This window comes from Penaeus vannamei, chromosome 42 (genome assembly GCF_042767895.1).
Source record: "Penaeus vannamei isolate JL-2024 chromosome 42, ASM4276789v1, whole genome shotgun sequence".
Taxonomy (NCBI): Eukaryota; Metazoa; Arthropoda; class Malacostraca; order Decapoda; family Penaeidae; genus Penaeus; species Penaeus vannamei.
Window position 1 is genome coordinate 662,242 of NC_091590.1, and position 20,000 is coordinate 682,241.

At 50.7% G+C, this 20,000-nt stretch overlaps 2 protein-coding genes across 6 annotated transcripts in view; one reads left to right on the plus strand and one right to left on the minus strand.

Moving 5' to 3' along the window:
• LOC113827717 (uncharacterized) overlaps positions 1-20,000 on the plus strand; it is a 109,867-nt gene that overhangs the window by 24,184 nt on the left and 65,683 nt on the right. The window lies entirely within an intron of this gene.
• Positions 1-20,000, minus strand: part of LOC113827709 (BTB/POZ domain-containing protein 6-like) — a 41,588-nt gene that overhangs the window by 11,913 nt on the left and 9,675 nt on the right. Inside the window, exon 1 of one of the 4 annotated variants that reach the window (XM_070118607.1) lies at positions 16,007-16,074. The exons of 1 other annotated variant lie outside the window; for it this stretch is intronic. Coding sequence is in view for 1 of the 3 variants with exons in the window: in XM_070118606.1 (XP_069974707.1) it covers positions 9,508-10,013 (506 nt within the window). In the remaining 2 variants the exon portion in view is untranslated. Of the gene's footprint in view, positions 1-9,507; positions 10,239-16,002; positions 16,075-20,000 lie in introns of those variants that run through there. 2 more of the 4 variants (XM_070118608.1, XM_070118606.1) reach the window with 2 other exon arrangements.

Here is a 20,000-nt window from a genome sequence, read left to right on the forward strand (position 1 = left end):
CATTTAGGAGTGTGTGTGTGTGTGTGTGTGTGTGTGTGTGTGTGTGTGTGTGTGTGTGTGTGTGTGTGTGTGTGTGTGTGTGTGTGTGTGTGAGAGAGAGAGAGAGAGAGAGAGAGAGAGAGAGAGAGAGAGAGAGAGAGAGAGAGAGAGAGAGAGAGAGAGAGAGAAAAGGAGTAGAAAGAGAAAGAGAAAGAGAAAGAGAAAGAGAAAGAGAAAGAGAGAGAGAAAGAGAAAGAGCGAGACAAGGAAAGGGAAAGAGGATACGACAGGTCATGAAATTCTAAACACTCCTTACCAACGTGACAGTAGTTAGCTAATTGCCTAACGACCCAAGAATGTTTATTTTCACAACTGAGTTTCCCAGTGTGGGAGTGTTCACGACAGGGGCTGGGGGGCTGGGGAGAAGGGAGGGAGGAAGGGAGGGAAGAAGGAGGCTAAGAGGGGAAGAGGGTGAGGATGAGGAGGGAGGGAGGGAGGAGGGAGGGAGGGAGGGAGGGAGGGAGGGAGGGAGAGAGGAAGGAGGCTGGGAGGGAAGGATGAGGATAGAGAGGGAGGGAGGGAGGATAAGAGGAAGGGGGGGGGTCGTTGAACTTCTATTAACAACTGCAATCTTGGACGTACCCCTTCACCCCCCCCCCCTCCCCATCCCTCTCCCTACCCCCTCCACACACTAGCTTGTTCAGAAACTGTTCATCGCGTGACACATCATCGTACAGAAGACACTATGCACACTGCGATTAACACCCCCCCTTCCCCCCCCCACCCCACCATCGTGCTGTGTCAAGATGCCTGTACCCCCTCTCCTCCTCCTCCCGCCCCTCCCCCCCCTTCTCTCTAGTGCCCACTGTCCGATAAAAGCGAGATAAGAGCGTGGGCGCGTTGGTGTAATGGATACCCACACGCTACCCGCACCGCGTGGCCGAGAGAGCTTTGTGGAGCCAGACGAGGAAACCGACTTTCATTCTCGCCAAGAACGCTTCTGAACGGGCGATTAGAAGCAACAAATTAGTCTTTTTTTCCTAGATGATTAAGTCGGCGATGATCTACGTAAGACTAACCCGACAGCGAATTAAAAAAAAAAAAAGAAAGATATATAAATAAATTCCACGCAAATTAAAAAAAGCAAAAATTTTGCGAGAAAGAAAAAAATCAAAATTCTCAGAAAACTGGCACTTACGGTTTTGTTTCAATTAAACATGTCTCAATTTGTGTGTGTGTGTGTAGGGGGGGGGGAGGGGTGAGGGATAGAAATTGGGTATTGCTCAGACATCCAGGACGGATATTAATAGCAGTCGATGGGCGTGGAGTGCGGCTTGCGGGCGTGAGAGAACCCAAGTACCAAGGCAGCCATGGAAATATAAACATAATTTCTCTAGCGAGTTGGTAGGGGCCGTTGAGAAAGAAAACAATACAGATACACACACACACACACACACACACACACACACACACACACACACACACACACACACACACACACACAAAAACACACACACACACACATACACACACACACACACACACACACACACACACACACACACACACACACACACACATATATATATATATATATATATATATATATATATATATATATATATATATAATGATTGAAAAATAACCCATGTTGGTAAGTAGATGCATAACTTCAACAACAACAACAAAAACAAAGCTTAAACAAATTTACCGGTCTCTAACGCAAATAAAATAACATAAGATTAAAATTACGACGCAGCAATTTAGGTTAACGTCCAATTCCTCAAATTCAAAAAAATGTTTTTTCTTGAAGAAGGATTGAGGTGAGGGACCCCCCCCCCCCTTCTCCCCTTCCCCCACGCACGCACAATCATATTTTATTACATACCTTTATCTATCCATGTCTATCTATTTGTCTGTTTGTTTACATGTCTATCTATCTATCAATCTATCTATCAACACATTATATTTATTATCAACCTACGTACGTATTACATATAAAAAGAGAACTTAACCAAACCCAAGTGATCAATTAGAAAAAAAAGCGAGAGAAAGAAAAGAAAAGAATACAAATAAATACAAATAAATACAAAAAAAAAAAACTGAAATATATATGCATAAAAAGGGAGAAAAAAAAGTTGATCAGCCAACCAGGAAGGGGCGCAGGTGCAAAGAGGACGGGGGGGGGGGGGTACATAAGGTGAGGGGGGAAGGGGAGGGGGAAAGAGGAAGGGAAGGGGAAGGAGGAGGGGGAGGGAGGGTGATTGAGTTGGGGGGACACTGCATAAGGGGAAGGGGGCAGGAGGAGGGGGAGGGGGTGAGTAGAGTTGGGGGGAGGAGAGGAGGAGGGGAGAAGGAAGGGGAGAAGGCTGATATAGGGAGTTGGGGGGGACACTACATAAGGGGAAGGGGTAGGGGAGAAAGGGGGGTAAGGGAGGTTAACAGGGTTGAGGGGGACACTACATAAGAGAAGGGAGGAAGGGGGAAGGGGGGTAAGGGGGGTGCAACAAGGTTGAGGGGGACACTACACATAAGAGAAGGGGGGAAGGGGGAAGGAAGGTGAATTTAACAGGGTTGAGGGGGACACTACATAAGAAGAAATGGTGAAGGTATGGGGGGGAAAAGGAGGGAGGGAGGGAGGGAGGGAGGGAGGGAGGGCGATGGGGGCTGGAAATAAGGGTACGACGTTAGGCTCATCTTCGGGACCGGTTTGCAACACCCATTTCACGGTGCTAAGGAACCGCGCTCCAGCCTGTTCCTTTCCACCCCAAATAACACGGGCCAAGTTGCGTCGTAGAGTGCGTGTTCCTTTTTTTTATTCCTCTTTCACGAGGGCGAGAGTAAGCGGGTGAGAATTAGGGAGGAAGGGGGGGGGGTAGAGGGAGAGGGAGGGATATACAGATAGATAGATAGATAGATAGATAAGGTAGGGTAGGTAGAAAGATGGGAGGCAGGAAGGGAAAGAAAGAAAGTGAGAGAGTGAGTGAGTGAGTGAGTGACTGAGTGAGAGAGAGAGAGAGAGAGAGAGAGAGAGAGAGAGAGAGAGAGAGAGAGAGAGAGAGAGAGAGAGAGAGAGAGAGAGAGAGAGAGAGAGAGAGAGAGAGAGAGATGGAAACAATGGCGGATACAGAGCGAAGGAGAATGAATTTTGCGAGCGAGTGTGGGAATGATGGATGGGAAGTACAATAAACAAAAGGATGTTCTTACGAGAAAGAGAAGAGAGAAGAGAGAGAGAGAGAGAGAGAGAGAGAGAGAGAGAGAGAGAGAGAGAGAGAGAGAGAGAGAGAGAGAGAGAGAGAGAGAGAGAGAGAGAGAGAGAGAGTCAGATACACAGAACGAGAGAGAGAATGATAACAAAAAGCTAGGAACTGCAAAAGCGCCCAGCACCCCCATCACCCCCCCCTAGGCCCCCTCCCGCCGCCCGCTGAAGAGCCCCTGAGGAGAGCGAGTGCCTGGTGCAGGCGCCCTCCGCCACCCACCGGGGGCGGGCCGGGGAGAGCGGGGGCGCCCGAGCGGCAGATCACGCTTGGCTATGCTCCTTTCATTAAGGATCAGCCGGTGCTTAAGCCGCGCTGGGCGAGGGGAGGCCAGGCCGTTGGTCATGTCACTCTTCCTCCTCTGGGAGCGAAGGCCTCGGCGTCGCTGGGCATCGCCGGGCATCGCCGGGCATCGCCGGGCATCGCCGGCGCAAGTTCGGGGCTCGCCCGCTCGCCCGGCCGAGCCGTGCAAGCAGATCTTTACGACTTGACCCGCTGAGGCACTTATGTCGGGAGAGATAACCTCAATGGCTGCAATTCGATGCAATAAATGATAGATTGGCTTATTGAGCGATCAACGGGACGATTGAGAATGCAAATCAGCTCTCGCAGGCCGTCCAACGGATAGTAAAATATGACCGGGAGTTGAGACATTCTTTCCCCTTGGAGAACAGCTGCCGTTTCGCCCTCCGCACCTGCCGGCGCTCAGGCCAAAGCGTACAGGTGACCGAGAGCGAGCGATAGGAAGAGAGGATGGGATAAAGAGGGAGGAAGGGGATAGGAGGAGTACGGAGGATGATTATAAGTACCACTAGAGGGGATACACGGTAAAGAAGAATTGCGGATGAGGCAAAAGGACAGGGAGAAGGAGGAGGCGAGAGAGAGAGAGAGAGAGAGAGAGAGAGAGAGAGAGAGAGAGAGAGAGAGAGAGAGAGAGAGAGAGAGAGAGAGAGAGAGAGAGAGAGAGGGGGGGGGGGTGGAAGGCCGAAGCAGTCGGGGTCCATCACAAAGAAGGAAGAGCCGGGGGGGAGGGGGGGGGGGGCACGCAAGCACCGATTTCCCTCTCGGCTCCTCAAGTCCACTCGAATTTGAGGACATAATGCAACCCGCAATCACACAATCGAACCACATCAAGGAAAAGAAAAAAAAAGAAAAAAGAAAAAAACAGAAAACTAGAGCAAAAGTCCCATGATAAATTGCAGAAGTAATAAGACGCTGATACGTGCAACGAAGTACTGCAATCCTTATCAGAAAGACATAGAAAACGGGTGTGGGTTTACCGAGACGCTATGACGTCACGCGATGGTCGCCTCGTGGTCGCTTCACTTGCAGAAAAAAAGAAAATCGGAGTCTTTGTCACTTCATAATTTATCATTCGATATCTAACGCATCCTCTCCCCCACCTGCCCTCAGACACAAGAAAATTAATAACTCTACACCGAAAAGTGACAAGAAACAGGAAGATGGAATTTAAAATCGCGGGAAACGGCTGTCAAGAGCTAAAAATAAAGAGGGCGAGGCGCGGAATGCATAGCGCCTTCATGTCAATCAGCGCCAAATTACGCTTTACAGCTTCTTTATTGGACGAGAAGATTCGAGAAGATTTGAGAGCGCGCGCATTCTCCCTCGCATTCGTTAATTTGGGTTCGTTATCCATCGCTGAGGCTTTTACTTATTTCCTTGTAAAATCCCTCCTTCTTCTCTCTTCTTATTCCTATTCCTCCAAGTGGTATCTTTACATCCGGCCAAAAGTCCTAAACAAATAGCACGATATAAATAAACAAACAAAAGCATAATAGACAAATATGCGGATTGATATACTTAAGTGAGTCGAATTAAGAAAAACAAAAGAGCGTCGAGATGATAAATGCTCTAAATAAGAATAGACAAGGATGAAAATGGAGGAAAGAACGAAGAAGAGAATAAACGGGTGAATAAAGGATAAAGGATAATGGATAGGCTAATAAGGATTAAAAGAGCAAGGAGAAAGAGATAGATAGATAGATAGATAGATAGATAGATAGATAGAGAGAGAGAGAGAGAGAGAGAGAGAGAGAGAGAGAGAGAGAGAGAGAGAGAGACAGAGAGAGAGAGAGAGAGAGAGAGAGAGAGAGAGAGAGAGAGAGAGAGAGAGAGAGAGGAGAGACAGAGAGTGAGAAAGAGAGAAACGAGACTAGGGGAAAGAAGCAAAGGATAGAAGGGAGGGAAGAAAAGAGGAGAGGCGAGGGAAGAAGAGGCGAACAAAAGAGAAGCGAAGAAGAGGAGAAAGGGAGGGGTGGGGGAAGGGACAGGCGGGGGAGGGGAGGGGGGGGGGTGGTGCCCGGCCTCGCGATCGTGAACTATGGCGTCTCGAACAACGGCCCTTTTATCCGACCTGCGCTGTTGCCGCCGCCGCCGCCCAGCTCTCAGTCCGTTCCTTAAATCCGAGACTTGTATAAGCGAGGAGAGATGGTCATTCTCAAGGACCTGGTGCTTTGGCCGAATAAAAGAAAAGCTGGGAGACTTTTTTTTTTTTTAGCCAGTTGGGATTTCGTCCTAGGATAATGAAGAGGGAGATAGGATGCCCCTCCTGTTGACTCCCCCTTTCCTCCTTCTCCTCCTCTTTCCTCCTTCTCCTCCTCTCCCTCCCTCTTTCTTCTCCTCCTTTCTCTCCCTCCTCCTTCTCCTCCTTTCCCTCCCTCCTCCTTCTCCTCCTCTTTCCCCTCCCTCCTCCTTCTCCTCCCTCTTTCCTCCCTTCTCCCACTCTCTTCCTCCTCTTCTTCTCCTCTCCCTCCCTCCTTCTTCTCCTCCTCCTCCTCTTCCCTCTTTCTTCCTTCTACTCCTCTTCCTCCCTCTCCTCCTCTTTCCTCCTTCTACTCCTCTTCCCTCCCTCCCCTCCTCTTTCCTCCTTCTACTCCTCTGCCTCCCTTCTTCTTCTCCTCCTCTCCCTCCCTCCTTCTTCTCCTCTCCCTCCCTCTTTCTTCTCCTCCTTTCCCTCCCTCCCTCCTCCTCCTCTTCCTCTCCCTCCCTCCTTCTTCTCCTCCTCTCCCTCCCTCCCTCCTTCTCCTCCTCTCCCGCCCTCCTTCTTCTCCTCTTCCTCCCTCCTCCTCTTCCTGCGCTTCCATCTCCCTCCCTCTTCTTAGCGGGGGCGCGTGGTCTTCAATTAAGAGGAAACGGTTCTCAAGAGGCCTTCCTGCTGTTTACCACTCCAAAGGGCGCTCCGATAAGAACAGGAGGGGCCAGGTGGGGGGGGGGGGCTTATATCTCCCCATCAGAGGCTTTGGGGGGAAGGGGGGGGGGACGGTAAGGAAGGAGGCAGGATATGTAGAATAATTAGCGGTGGATATATCTGTATATATCTTCTACTCTCCCTTCCCCCACCACCTTCCTCCCTCCTCCCCCCCCTCTTCGCGTGCCGTCTGATGATATCTCTTATCTGAGACTGATGGAGTCTCCTTGTCTCCCCCCTCCCCCTCCACCCCGCCCCCCCCTTCATTCGCCGCATCAATTCATCCGTTTATGAAAGCTTATTTGTCTCACGTGCGCTGTGCAAAGCCACGTGTACTAGGCTACACACACACACACACACACACACACACACACACACACACACACACACACAAACACACACACACACACACATGTAGACGCACATAATTCGGCACACAAGGCGACACACACACACACACACACACACACACACACACACACACACACACACACACACCCACACACACACACACACACACACACACACACACACACACATGTAGACGCACATAATTAGCCACACAAGGCTACACACACACACACACACACATGTAGACGCACATAATTCGGCACACAAGGCTACACACACACACACACACACACACACACACACACACACACACACACACACACACACACACACACACATGTAGACGCACATAATTAGGCACACAAGGCTACACACACACACACACACACACATGTAGACCCACATAATTAGGCACACAAGCTTACACACACACACACACACACACACACACACACACACACACACACACACACACACACATGTAGACGCACATAATTAGGCACACAAGGTTACACACACACACACACATGTAGACGCACATAATTAGGCATACTGATACCTTATGGCTGAAATTTCGCCATTTTTAGCACAGCAGGCCCGTTCCTATCGCCATTTCATTGTCTTATCGCTCGGTAAACCTCGCCGACGTATTTCAACAAACGTCCCCCACACTAAGTTGCCAAACACCGCCGCCCATTGCCAAAGACGCCCTCGCTTCACCTCCCTTGCACGTTGCCGCATGCAGTCCGACAGGTCACACGACCAGACGCACTCCAAAGTCTTCCCTACTACTGCTACTACTACTATTCCTACAACTAATACTACTAATACTTTTCCCATTACTCTTGCTAATATTGCTACTACAACAACTTCTCTCTCTCTGTCTGCCTCTCTCTCTCTGTCTCTGTCTCTGTCTGTCTCTGTCTCTGTCTCTGTCTCTGTCTCTGTCTCTGTCTCTGTCTCTGTCTCTGTCTCTCTCTCTCTCTCTCTCTCTAGGTCACTCCCAGGTTCCGCTTATTCACTCCGCCGTTCGAGTCATGGCAGATCACGTTCGGACGGTCGTGTCCCGCGGGTTTTAGCTGGGACGCGGAACTTGGGTCTGGGTATTAACAAAAGAAGGAAAGAAAGAAAAGAAAAAAGAAAAAAAAATAACACAGCCGGATCAGTTGTGAAAATATGTTAATTAGCATTTACTCGCATCTTTAAGTTCTTAGCATGAAAAAGGACCCGATTTTCTTGACGCGAATCCTCACTCAGGATCTTCTTTAATCTCGAGGGGAATGCGCTGATCTGCCTTTCAAAAATGAGACAGACATCTGATGTGCGATCTCGCTTTGCGCTCACCGCTTTCCGGGACGGGGCTTCGCAGGAAAAGGAAAGCGGGAAAACGCGTAATATATTAATCCGAGGCCAAGACTCACAAGAGGGGGCTCTGGATTCCTGGGTGTCAGTCTGTTGACAGTGTCCCCCTCTCTTTTTTCCTCTCTCTCTCTCTCTCTCCCTCGTATTAAGCTTCAAAGGCGGCAGCGCCCGTGGACAGAAAAGAGCCGGACGGGCGACGGGGACGAGAAGGGACACCTCCTCCCCTCCTTAACGGTAACTATTCATGCCTTGGTTGCAGCGGCTCGGGCTAGGGGGTCCCGGGCGTTTTTGCGCCGGGCGGCCAACCGTCCCGGCCCCGCCGATGAAAAGCCACCGCGATCTCTCCTGGTCCACGGGCTGACAGACACTCTCAGGTACCGGCCGCCGGCGCCCCTCGCGTCCCCGGCGCGGGCGGGGCTCTTCCCTTTGGCGCTCGGGCTCGCGGTTCCTCGCTCGCAGGGGACGGCTTTTAACATTCGCTTATTTTCAGTCTGACTGTGTCTGTATGGGATTGTTTGGCGTGCGATCGACGCGACAGATCTATTTAATGTATCCTATGAACTTGTGTCATTTTAATAACACACTCTAGTGCATGCAATTGCTACAACAAACCACTACTACTACGTATAAGGCCAATTTAACTATGCATATTACCAATGACTGCGACTTCAAATACTAAAGAAACTACAATTTATGATTATCTTTTTGTGAAAGCCGATTACTAACAAAAAAGCAAACGTGATTTCCAACCCCACATTAGATACGACTTCTTTCTTTTTGTAAGTAATGGTAAAGATAAGCGGGAATGAACGGCATGAGTGGGGCGAAATCCAGTTTTTTTTGCACGGTAAAAATCACTTCCGAAAAGGTGTTTTTGCGCAATACTTAGATATTTGCGCAAATACATGCATATGTATGTAGACAGATATTTGCGCAAATACATGCATATGTATGTAATAAACACGCGCACGCACGCACACACATTCATATAACATTACTTTGGTGGTATAACATTCAATACAAATATTTTTTATCGACTTTTATCATTAACAAATAAACGCGAAGCAAAACTGATCGCGTTTACTTATTCTATTCTATTTACATATGGATAACAACCACGCAGCAGATTTCACCAAAAATACGTATTACGAGTGACTCAGCCTCGTTCATCCGGACAGGCATACATTCCGGCGGTCATCTTGTGCAACACGTGCTGCGCAAATTGCAATCGAGTCGCGAGGAGTCACGGCTTTTGAGGCGACGTATGTACACGGCTCCCAAGTGCAACTCCTGCAGGGCCTCCCCCGGCGGCGGCGGCGGAGGACCCGAGGCGCCCGCAGGACAACTAACCGTTGGAGGCAGCCCATCGCTCGACTCGTCTCCGCTCCGCACGCGACGCCCTGGCTCGTCCTCGCGGCGCGCCCCAGCTTGGCGTCTCGGCCTGGCACGACGAGCCTCCTGCTGCTTATCCCGCGGCCCTTCGTCGGCGCCTCCTTCGCTAGCGGCGGCGGCCACGGCGCGTCGTCTCTTGCTGTCACTCTGGGGTCCTCAGGAGGCGTCCCTTCGGCGGCGCGGCTCCGTGGGCGGAGAGGAGACTGAGCCTCGCGCGGTCTCTGAGGCTCGAGGGTGGCGGGCGGAGGGGCGGGAGGCCATGCCGGGCGTGGAGCGAGGGTGGGTGGCCGGCGGGCGCCTCCCCCGCCTTTTATACTCGTCTTGCAACTCCCGCACCGCACCGTGACGACGGACGTAGCGACGCAGAGAGGGAATTCGCCTCCTGAGGGCGTCCGGCGCCGCCTCTCCTGCCGGGGGCGGCGTGTCGCGACCCCGCTGCGCAAAGGCACGTCGGTCGAGGGCATGCAGGTCGCCGTCGGCGGATGGCGAGCCCCGCCCTCGAGCCAAATCACGGCATCTGGCAAGGGCGTCGCAGCCGAGAACCGGTTTCGCCGGGTCCTTGGGGCGTGACGAGCGACCCCCGAGGGTCACGTGCTCCGCGGGGGAGAAGGGGAGGCGCTGGTGTCGAGCTACAGCAGGTTTGTCCAAATCCCCCGGAGACACAGCGCCAGCAGGAGGGCGCGAGGGCTGTCGGCATGACAACAGTCGGGCCGCCTCGCCCGCCGGGAGCAGGTGCCTCGCTCACGGCCGCCCGCGACCTGCCTCGGCGCCGCCGCCGCGGGACCGCCGATCGCCGAAGGGCTCGTGGCGTGGCGAAGGGAGGCGCCGTCCTCCGGCCGCGCTCGTGAGGGGAGCCTCGCGAGGGGAGGACGCGCCGCTGCCTCCGCGGTCTGCGGTGAGTGGCCGTCTGCGCGGCCGTGTTTCGTTACGAGGCGCGGTGTCGCTTGTCCTGGGGGGGGGGGGGTGACGACGGCGCAAATGCGTGGGTCATTTCCGGTCGGGCCGCACGCCAGGCCTCGCCGGGGCTCGCGCGCCCTTTCGTCGCCGCGAATTGAGGGATTCCGCCTCGATGCGTGGAGGCGGCGCCCAAGTGGCAGTGGGCGTGCGATCGGCGCGACGCGCTGCGCTTGGTGCCACTTGCGCGCGCGCGCCTCTGTTTATGGACAGGGGCATGTGCGCATGCGGATGTGAATGGATATGTGCACTTGTGCATGTACATATTGATCTTTACACATATATATATTTCAATATATATATCTATACATACACACACACACACACATATATAAATAAATATATATATATATATATATATATATATATATATATATATATATATATATATTATATATATATATATACACACACACATATTTATATGTGTGTGTATGTATGTGTGTGTGTGTGTGCACGTGTGTGTGCGCACGCCCGTGTATGTGAGGAGCGTAAGGCGCAGTGGCGAGGAGGCGCAGGCAAGGGTCACCGCAGCTAATCCGAGGTCAGGCCGAGGAGTCAGGCGGCGCAGGAGAGGTCAGTCACATGCCCGGCGTTGGCACTGATCGCCGAGGGGATTGACTTGGAGGGGGGAGGGGGAGGATAAAAGGAGGAGGAGGAGGGGAAAAGGAGAGGGAGGGGAAGAGGAAGGGGGGTGTGTGATAAGGGGAGGGGAAGAGGAAGGGGGTGATAAGGAGGGAGGGAAGATATTGAAGAAGGGAGGGAGAAGGAGGAGAAGGAGAGGGAGAGAGAGTGTGTGGGAGGGAAGGGGACGGGAATAGGATTTAAACGAGGGAGAGGAGGGTAGAAAATGAGAAAAGAGAGAGGGATAGAGACGGAAGAGGAGGCGGAGGTGGAGGAGGGTGGGGGGAGTATCTACTCACACTCTGCATCTACAACAATCAGAACTCTACTTGCCGAATTAAAGAAATGATAAAAAAAACTAATTAACCATTTATTCCTTATACTTTGGAAATAGGACTTGCTTTTTCTGCTAACAACACGAGGCAGAATCTTATAAAATGTCCAGTTGTTTTGACTCCATTTCCCCCGAGGACGAGTGTGTGAGCAGCCGGGGGAAGGCACATTGCACACGACGCGCCTCCATGAACACTTTTGTGACACCAGACAGCACACACAACTCTCTTTCCCCAAGACAAATACACGCACACATATTTTCCCCACCGTACACACACATGTACACAGATTCCTCCTTTCCCCCCCATTCCTACAGTGACACAGCACACGTGTACAGACACCCCCACCCATCCCATCGAGAGAAACATACACACGTGCACATACAAACCCAATGACAAACACACAAACTCATACAGAGATTCCCACCCACCATAACAAACACACACACACGTACATACAACCCCCCCTCTTTTAAGCGAAACACACACACACTCGCCCTCCCCCCTCAACAGAAAGGAAAAAAGTAAAACATACATATATACCCCTATCCCCCCTCACATGAAAAACGCACACACGCGCACACACACACAGACTCCACCCCTCCCCCCACCCCCTCCACGCACACTCGCACACATGGCACCAAAATGTCACCAGAAACAGCGCCACAGTTATGAGTCTTAAGTGGCCTGTTATGGCACGCCGGTGCTTCTGCTGCAAGATAAAGAAAGTGTCCCCAGTTTGCACTTAATTCCAGTTCACACACTGTTATCCTTTCCTTCTAATCTCTTCTTCGCATTTAATTCCAGTTCACACACTTTTATCCTTTCTTTTCTAATCTCTTTTCCGGACTTCATTCCGGTTCACACATCATTATCCCTTTTTCTAATCTGTTATCCTTCCTTTTTAATCTCTTTGTTATCCCTTCCTTTCAATCTCCTTCTTTCTCTTTATCGCTGCCACTTGGATCCCCGAGCGAGGACTTGTCTCCACCACAGCAGTCCTGACCAGCTTGGCATTTGATGACTTGCTAATGACTCTCCTGACCGCTTCCAAGTCTCCCTTTCTTCCTCTTATTATTCTTTCCTTCGTCTTCTCTCTTTTTCTTATTATTTTCTTCCTGTTTGGCTCTTTCCTTAATTCTATTTTCTTCTTGTTTTGCTTCGTATTAGTATTCTTTTCTTCTTCCTTTTCTTCTTATCATTCTTCTTCTCATCCTGTCTTGCTTCTTCTTCCTCTTCCTGAGTCAGACGAGACGAGGAGGAGTAAGTCTGCGTCTTCGTTGGGCCGCAGACTCCGAGGTTTATCTGCCCCTCCCTCTCTCTTATCATCTTCTGTTCTTCTTCTTCTCCTTTTCTCCTATCGTGCTTTCTTGCTTTTCTTTTTTCTTCTTTTCTCCTTTCGTGTTTCATTTTTCTTTTTGTTTACTTCCTTTCTCCTTTCGCGTTTTCTTTCTTTTCTTTTTTCTCTCTTCCTTTCTTTCTTTTTCGCTGATTGGAGAATAATTACTGTCCCTTCCTTCTCTCTATTTTCCATTCTCGTTTGCTAGTTCTTCTCTTCTCTCTTCTCCCCCTTTCTCCTTCTTCTCTTTTCTTTTCTCGCTGAACCGCATCTCCGAGGAGTTATCCCTCTCCTCCTCTCTCCTGTACGTTCTCTCTGTCTTCCTTCTCCTCTTCCTCTTCCGCTTTCTCTCGCTGACCGCAACGCCGAACCGCCATCCTTTCACGCTCTCTCTTCTTCCTTCCTCTCTCTCTGTCTGCCTATGTGTCTGTGTTACTCTGTCTTTGTCTGTCTGTCTCTCTTTCTCTCTCCCCCCACCGCTCTCTCTCGCTGTCTCTCTCTCTCTCTCTCTCCGCCTTTCTCTCTTTCTCCCTCTCTCTCTCTCTCTCACCCTCCATTCCTTCCCCCCTCTCTCACTCACTCTCTCTCTCTCTCTCTCTCTCTCTCTACCCCTCTCACTCACTCACTCTCTCTCTCTCTCTCTCTCTGTCTCTCTCTCTCTCTCTCTCTCTCTCTCTCTCTCTCTCTCTCTCTCTCTCTCTCTCTCTCTCTCTCTCTCTCTCTCTTGCCTCGATTCATGCGAGTCAGTCTTCGATGCAGAAAAAAAAACAGAAACAAGACAAAAAAAAACAACGTGCGCTCGTGAGAGATTGAGGAAGAGGGAAATATTGAGGAAAAACACTGTTCCGGTTAAAAAAAAAGAAATAAAGAGAAAGAAAGGAAAAAAAAGACGGGGGGGGGGGAGCAAGTGACCAAATCGGCCGCCGACAAGTTGACATTTCCCGACCGGCGAAGTAGCCAGGAAGTCTCGTGTCGAAGCTCGCGCAGGTGCCCCCGAGGAACACCCTTAGGCCTATGGTCGCCCGGGGTGGTGGGGATGAGGGGGGGGCAGGGAAGGAGGAGGAGGAAAGGTGGGGGTTGGAGGAGGGAGGTAGGGGGTGGGAAGAGGGGGTTGGAGGGAGGTAGGAAGGAGGTGGAGGGGGTTGGAGGGAGGTAGGAAGGAGGTGGAGGGGGTTGGAGGGAGGTAGGAAGGAGGTGGAGGGGTGGGAGGGAAAGGGTTGGGGGGAGGTAGGAAGGAGGTGGAGGGGGTGGGGGGCACAATAGGGAAGTGACATAAACCCGAAGGCAATGGGTTATCTCCCTTCCCATAGTTTTTTTTATGGCAGCGTCGGCATTCGGAGGTAGGGGTTGGGGGGGGGTGAGGGAAAGGGGTGACGGGGTTAGGGGTAAGGGGTGAAGGGGGTAGGGGGGAAGGGGTAAGGCACACTCACCTGACAAATCATTTTCCGATAACTTGACACAGATTAGATATTATTATCACACTAATCATTCCCTGCTCGTAGCAATTTTTAACGGTTTACTCATTCAAATAGACGAAACAAAGAGACGAGCAACAGCAGCTAACAACAGAAATATTACATCACCTGCATAAAATACCTTAATCAACAACAACAACAAAAAAGCAAAACGCAAAGCGCCTTAGCTCATGTAAACAAATCCTGGTTCGGTGCTTCGTCTCGTCCCGCTTCGCTTGACGGGATTCAAACCTTGCTTCTTGTATAAAAAGTATGAATGAGAATGAATATCTTCACAATACAAGAGATGTATTTAACCGGTTTCGAACACATCTTGTATTTCCGACAAAGATATATTAAAAAAAACGGTCAAATACAACTCTTGCATTGTGAAGACATTCATTCTCATTCATACTTCTACATTCGTCACAATGGGTACGGTTTCAAACCCTGGTTCGGGGCTTCGTCTCGTTCCGCTTCAGGTGACGAGATTCGCGAGCGAGTACACCGCACCGCCGCCGCGCAATTCGCACAATTACGATTCATTACGCTCATTAGGCGCTGGCACCGACGCTCCGTAGTGATGCCTCGAGTGCCACGGGTGCCACGGAGGGGGCGGTGCAAAAAAAAGAGGTTTGTAGGGGAAAAACGTCTTTTGAGGGGGAAATAAAAATATAAAAAGAAGATTTTTAGGGGAAAAACGTCTTATGAGGGGAATATAAAAAGGAGGTTTGCAAGGGAAACATGTCTCATGAGAGGGGGGAAGGATCTGGAAAAGGGTGTTTTAGAGGGGGAAACGTGAAAATAAAAGTTCGAAAAAACTCTATTGTGGGAGAAAAAGGTTTGCAGAAAAGATATTTTGAGATTAATGGTTTTTTTTCATAAGGTTCGTCCGAAGAACAATGAGAGAATCCGATAAAGGTCAGTGTGTGTTATCATAATTATCAGCGTTATCATCAGGTTTGCTTTTGGAGTAATAAATGTTAATAGGTTTCAAGGTTATGGTAGAACTCGTGAGTCTAAGCCTATACAACCTCTCGCGATGTTTGCCTATCATCTGATCCTCTGGCATCGTCTTCCATCGCTGTCTCCCTCCCTTTCTCTTTCTTTATTCCATTATTTCCTTCTCTCTCTCTCTCATTCTCTTTCTGTTTCTTTGACTCTCTTCCTCACTCTCGCTCTCTCTTTCTCTCACTCTCTCTCTCTCTCTCTTTCTCTCTCTCTCTCTCTCTCTCTCTCTCTCTCTCTCTCTCTCTCTCTCTCTCACTCTCTCACTCTCTCTCTCTCTCTCTCTCTCTCTCTCTCTCTCTCTCTCTCTCTCTCTCTCTCTCTCTCTCTCTGTCTCTCTCTCTGTCTCTCTCTCTCTCACTCACTCACTCACTCACTCACTCTCTCTCTCTCTCTCTCTCTCTCTCTCTCTCTCCCAACTCCCTCTACATCTCCCACCCTCTACCTTTTCCCCATGATCTAAAGCAGCATAGAATCAGAATATAAAATGATAACAGCAATAAATACAGCAATTCCGAGCACAGTCTTCTGGGCCACGCCAGGGCCTCGCTTTCCGACACGAGGCTTCGTTCCTCCACACATCCGAAAGAACATTTTAGCAAGTTTCTCCGACACCGAGCACTTTCACTAGTTCACTTCCTTCGCCACTGGAAGAGCCGAGAGATGAATAATCAAATGAGTAAATAAAAACAGTTCGCAAAACCACGGCGAGAGGGTCCCGCGGGCGAGCGCTCGAACACACCCACCGACGGAGCAGAGGAGGAGCGTGCTGTCTCTTCCCCTCACAAGGACTAACTGAGCGCGGGTCGGGGGACCGCGGTGAGGTCGCCTCTGTCGGGCCGCCATTGTCCCTGCTCGCTTGCTTGCGAATTGCTTGGTTGCTTCTTTGTTTATTTGCTGATTTGCTTGCTTGCTTCTTTGTTTATTTGCTTGCTTTCTTGCTTATTTACTTGCTCACTGATTTGCTTGCTTGTAGATTTGCCTGCTTGCTTACTTGTTTACTTCCTTGCTTGTTTTATTGCTCTCATGCCTGTATGATTGCTTTTTTGCTTGTCTGTTAGCTTACTTGTTTTATTGCTCTCTCCCTTATTCACTTGCTTTCACTTTTTTCTTGTTTACTTGCTTCCTTTCTTGCTTGCTTGCTTGCTTGTTTGCCCGACTGTCGGAGCGGAAGCTGTGCCTTTTGCTTTTACTTCGAATTTGCTGCTGTCTGGCGTTTGTCGCTCCCCATCTCTGTTTCTCTTTCTTTCTTGTTCTTTTTTTATTCTTCTTTGCTTTTCTCTTTTTTCTTCTCTTGTTTTTCATTTTTTGTTCTTCCTCGACTTATTTGACTTCCTCCTCCTTCTCCTTCTTCCTCTTTTTCTTCTCTCTTTTCCTTATGCAACCTCTTGTCTCCTCTCTCTCTCTCTCCTTCTTCTTCTTCCTGTTTTTCTTCTCTTCCTTCTTTTTCTCCTTTCCTTATGCAATCTCTTGTCTCCTCTCTCTCTCTCTCCTTCTTCTTCCTTTCCTTCTTCTCTCCTTTCCTTATGCAACCTCTTGTCTCCTCTCTCTCTCTCTTTCTTCTTCTTCCTGTTTTTCTTCTCTTCCTTCTTTTTCCCCTTTCCTTATGCAATCTCTTCTCTCCTCTCTCTCTCTCTCCTTCTTCTTCCTTTCCTTATGCAACCTCTTGTCTCCTCTCTCTCTCTCTCTCCTTCTTCTTCTTCCTGTTTTCTTCTCTTCCTTCTTCTCTCCTTTCCTTATGCAACCTCTTGTCTCCTCTCTCTCTCTCTCTCCTTCTTCTCTTCTTCCTGTTTTTCTTTTCTCCTTTCCTTATGCAACCTCTTGTCTCCTCTCTCTCTCTCCTTCTTCTTCTTCCTGTTTTTCTTCTCTTCCTTCTTTTCCCCTTTCCTTATGCAATCTCTATCTCCTCTCTCTCTCTCTCCTTCTTCTTCCTTTCCTTATGCAACCTCTTGTCTCCTTTCTCTCTCTCTCTCTCCTTCTTCTTCCTGTTTTTCTCCTCTTCCTTCTTCTCTCCTTTCCTTATGCAACCTCTTGTCTCCTCTCTCTCTCTCTCTCCTTCTTCTTCTTCCTGTTTTTCTTTTCTCCTTTCCTTATGCAACCTCTTGTCTCCTCTCTCTCTCTCCTTCTTCTTCTTCCTGTTTTTCTTCTCTTCCTTCTTTTCCCCTTTCCTTATGCAATCTCTTGTCTCCCCTCTCTCTCTCTCCTTCTTCTTCCTTTCCTTATGCAACCTCTTGTCTCCTCTCTCTCTCTCTCTCCTTCTTCTTCTTCCTGTTTTTCTTCTCTTCCTTCTTCTCTCCTTTCCTTATGCAACCTCTTGTCTCCTCTCTCTCTCTCTCCTTCTTCTTCTTCCTGTTTTTCTTTTCTCCTTTCCTTATGCAACCTCTTGTCTCCTCTCTCTCTCTCTCAGCTTATCTCCGTGCCATCTCTTCTTCTGTTCACCCAACAATTTGTCGATTAGCTACTTCTGTGTGTGTGTTTTAGTGTGCTTGCGTGCATACGTGCTTCTGTCTGCGTGTGTTTGTGTGTGTGTGTGTGTTTGTGTGTGTGTGTGTGTGTTTGTGTGTGTGAGTGTGTGTGTTTGTGTGTGTGTGTGTGTGTTTGTGTGTGTGTGTGTGTTTGTGTGTGTGTGTGTTTGTGTGTGTGTGTGTTTGTGTGTGTGTGTGTGTTTGTGTGTGTGAGTGTGTGTGTTTGTGTGTGTGAGTGTGTGTGTTTGTGTGTGTGTGTGTGTGTGTGTGTTTGTGTGTGTGAGTGTGTGTGTTTGTGTGTGTGAGTGTGTGTGTTTGTGTGTGAGTGTGTGTGTGTGTATTTGTGTGCCGGAACCGCCCGCGATCACACCTCTTCCGTGACCCAAACCCCGCCTCTCGCCCGCCCATCTGATCACTGCCTCCACGCCCACTCCTCCACGCCCACGTCTCACGGTGCCACACGCCCTATTCAGACTTCTGCGACGTCACCCTCGGAGAGAGAGAGCCGCCGGCCAAGTCACGCTCTGTAATTACCTCCGCATTTTTCGTGCATGACCGAGAATTAAAGGAAAAGAAAATATCGAAGTTTCCCCCTCCTCCTTCACTCGACGTTTTCTTTGATAAGTGGTCGTAAAATTTCACTAACCGACCTTAGATGCTTCGTTGATTTGATGGTCCGATACGGCACGTCTACCTTGGGGGAATGTTTATAGATGACCGAGAGAAAACGAGAATAATGATAAAAAGAAAACATGTCATAGTTTCTGTGGCGGGAGTAATATTCTAGATGTCTGATTCTCTCTGTCTCTTTTTTCTGTATCTGTTCGTCTGTTTGTCTGTCTGTTTGACCTCCCCCTATCTTTCTCTGTCTTTCCCTTTCTTCCTTTCCTCCTCCCTTAGTTCCTTACCCCTTTCTCCCTTTCTCTATATCTCCCTCCCTCTGCCTCCCCCTCTCTCCTCTTTTCATCATTCGTCCTCCTACTCCCCCGTTCTCACCACCTTCCTCCCTCCCTGTATCCCCTCCCCCTCCCTCTCCCTCCCTCCCCTTCCTGCCATCTCCCCCGTCTCCCCTCCCCCTCCCAGCCACCCCTTCCTACCATCGCCCCCCTTCCCCCTCTCCCCCCCCAGCCACCCCTTCCTGCCATCGCCCCCCTTCCCCCTCTCCCCCCCCTCCCAGCCACCCCTCATCTGTCAGGTAAATCTCCAGCTTTGCATAAAACTGGCGTGATTCAGGGCATCGCCAGGCGCTGATGCCGCGGTCGTATGCAGCGCCACAGACCGTCGAGAACGGAGGGGGAAGGAGGGGGGTGGGGGGAGGGGAAGGCCGAGCCACGGAGGGGTGAAGGGGTGCCAGAGGGGACGGTGAGAGGGAGAGGGAGGGGTGGGGGGAGGGGGGAGGGGAAGGCCGAGCCATGGAGGGGTGAAGGGGTGCCAGAGAGGACGGTGAGAGTGGGGGGGAGGGGGAGGCCGTGCCAGGGAGGGGTGAAGGGGTGCCAGAGGGTCCGGTGTGAAGGGGGAGGAGGGGGTGGAGAGAAGGAGGGGGGGTGGCGGTATGTTGATGCATGCAACTTTTTTTTCTTCTTTTCTTTGGAGTGAATATATCAGGGGATCATGGGGTAGAGGAGGGTGAGGGGAGGGGAGGTGGAGAGGGGAAAGGAGGGGAGGCGTGGAGAGGGGAGGGGGGCAGGGGGGAGGAGGAGAATGTGAGGGGATGGGAATGAGTATTAGAATACACGCGTGGATGGACGGCGGGGATAGGAGGGGGAGGGGGGGATAGGGAGGAGACGGAGAGGGGAAGGGGCATAGGCGAGGGAGGAGGGGGAAGGAGCAGTGAGGGGAGGAGGGGAAGGGAGGGAGGGAGTGGGGGGGTGTTGGGAGAGGGGGGGGGAGAAGGATTACCACGAACCTGATGTAGGAGATAGGGCAGGGAACCCTTATTTAAATGACAAAATGGCCTCGCGCCGCCGATGAGTGACTCACCGACTCACCGACGAGGACTGTTGTGCCACGGTCAGGTCCTCCTCGGCGAGGGCGAGTCTGCGTCTGGCGCGGATGTTGGGGAGGGAGGGGAGGGTTTAAGGGCGGGGGGAGGGGGGTGCCTAAGGGGTGGGTTTAAGGGCGGGGGAGGGGGGTGCCCTAGGGGGAGGGTTTAAGGGCGGGGGAGGGGGGTGCCTAGGGGGAGGGTTTAAGGCGGGGGAGGGGGGTGCCTAGGGGGAGGGTTTAAGGGCGGGGGGAGGGGGTGCCTAAGGGGAGGGTTTAAGGGCGGGGGAGGGGG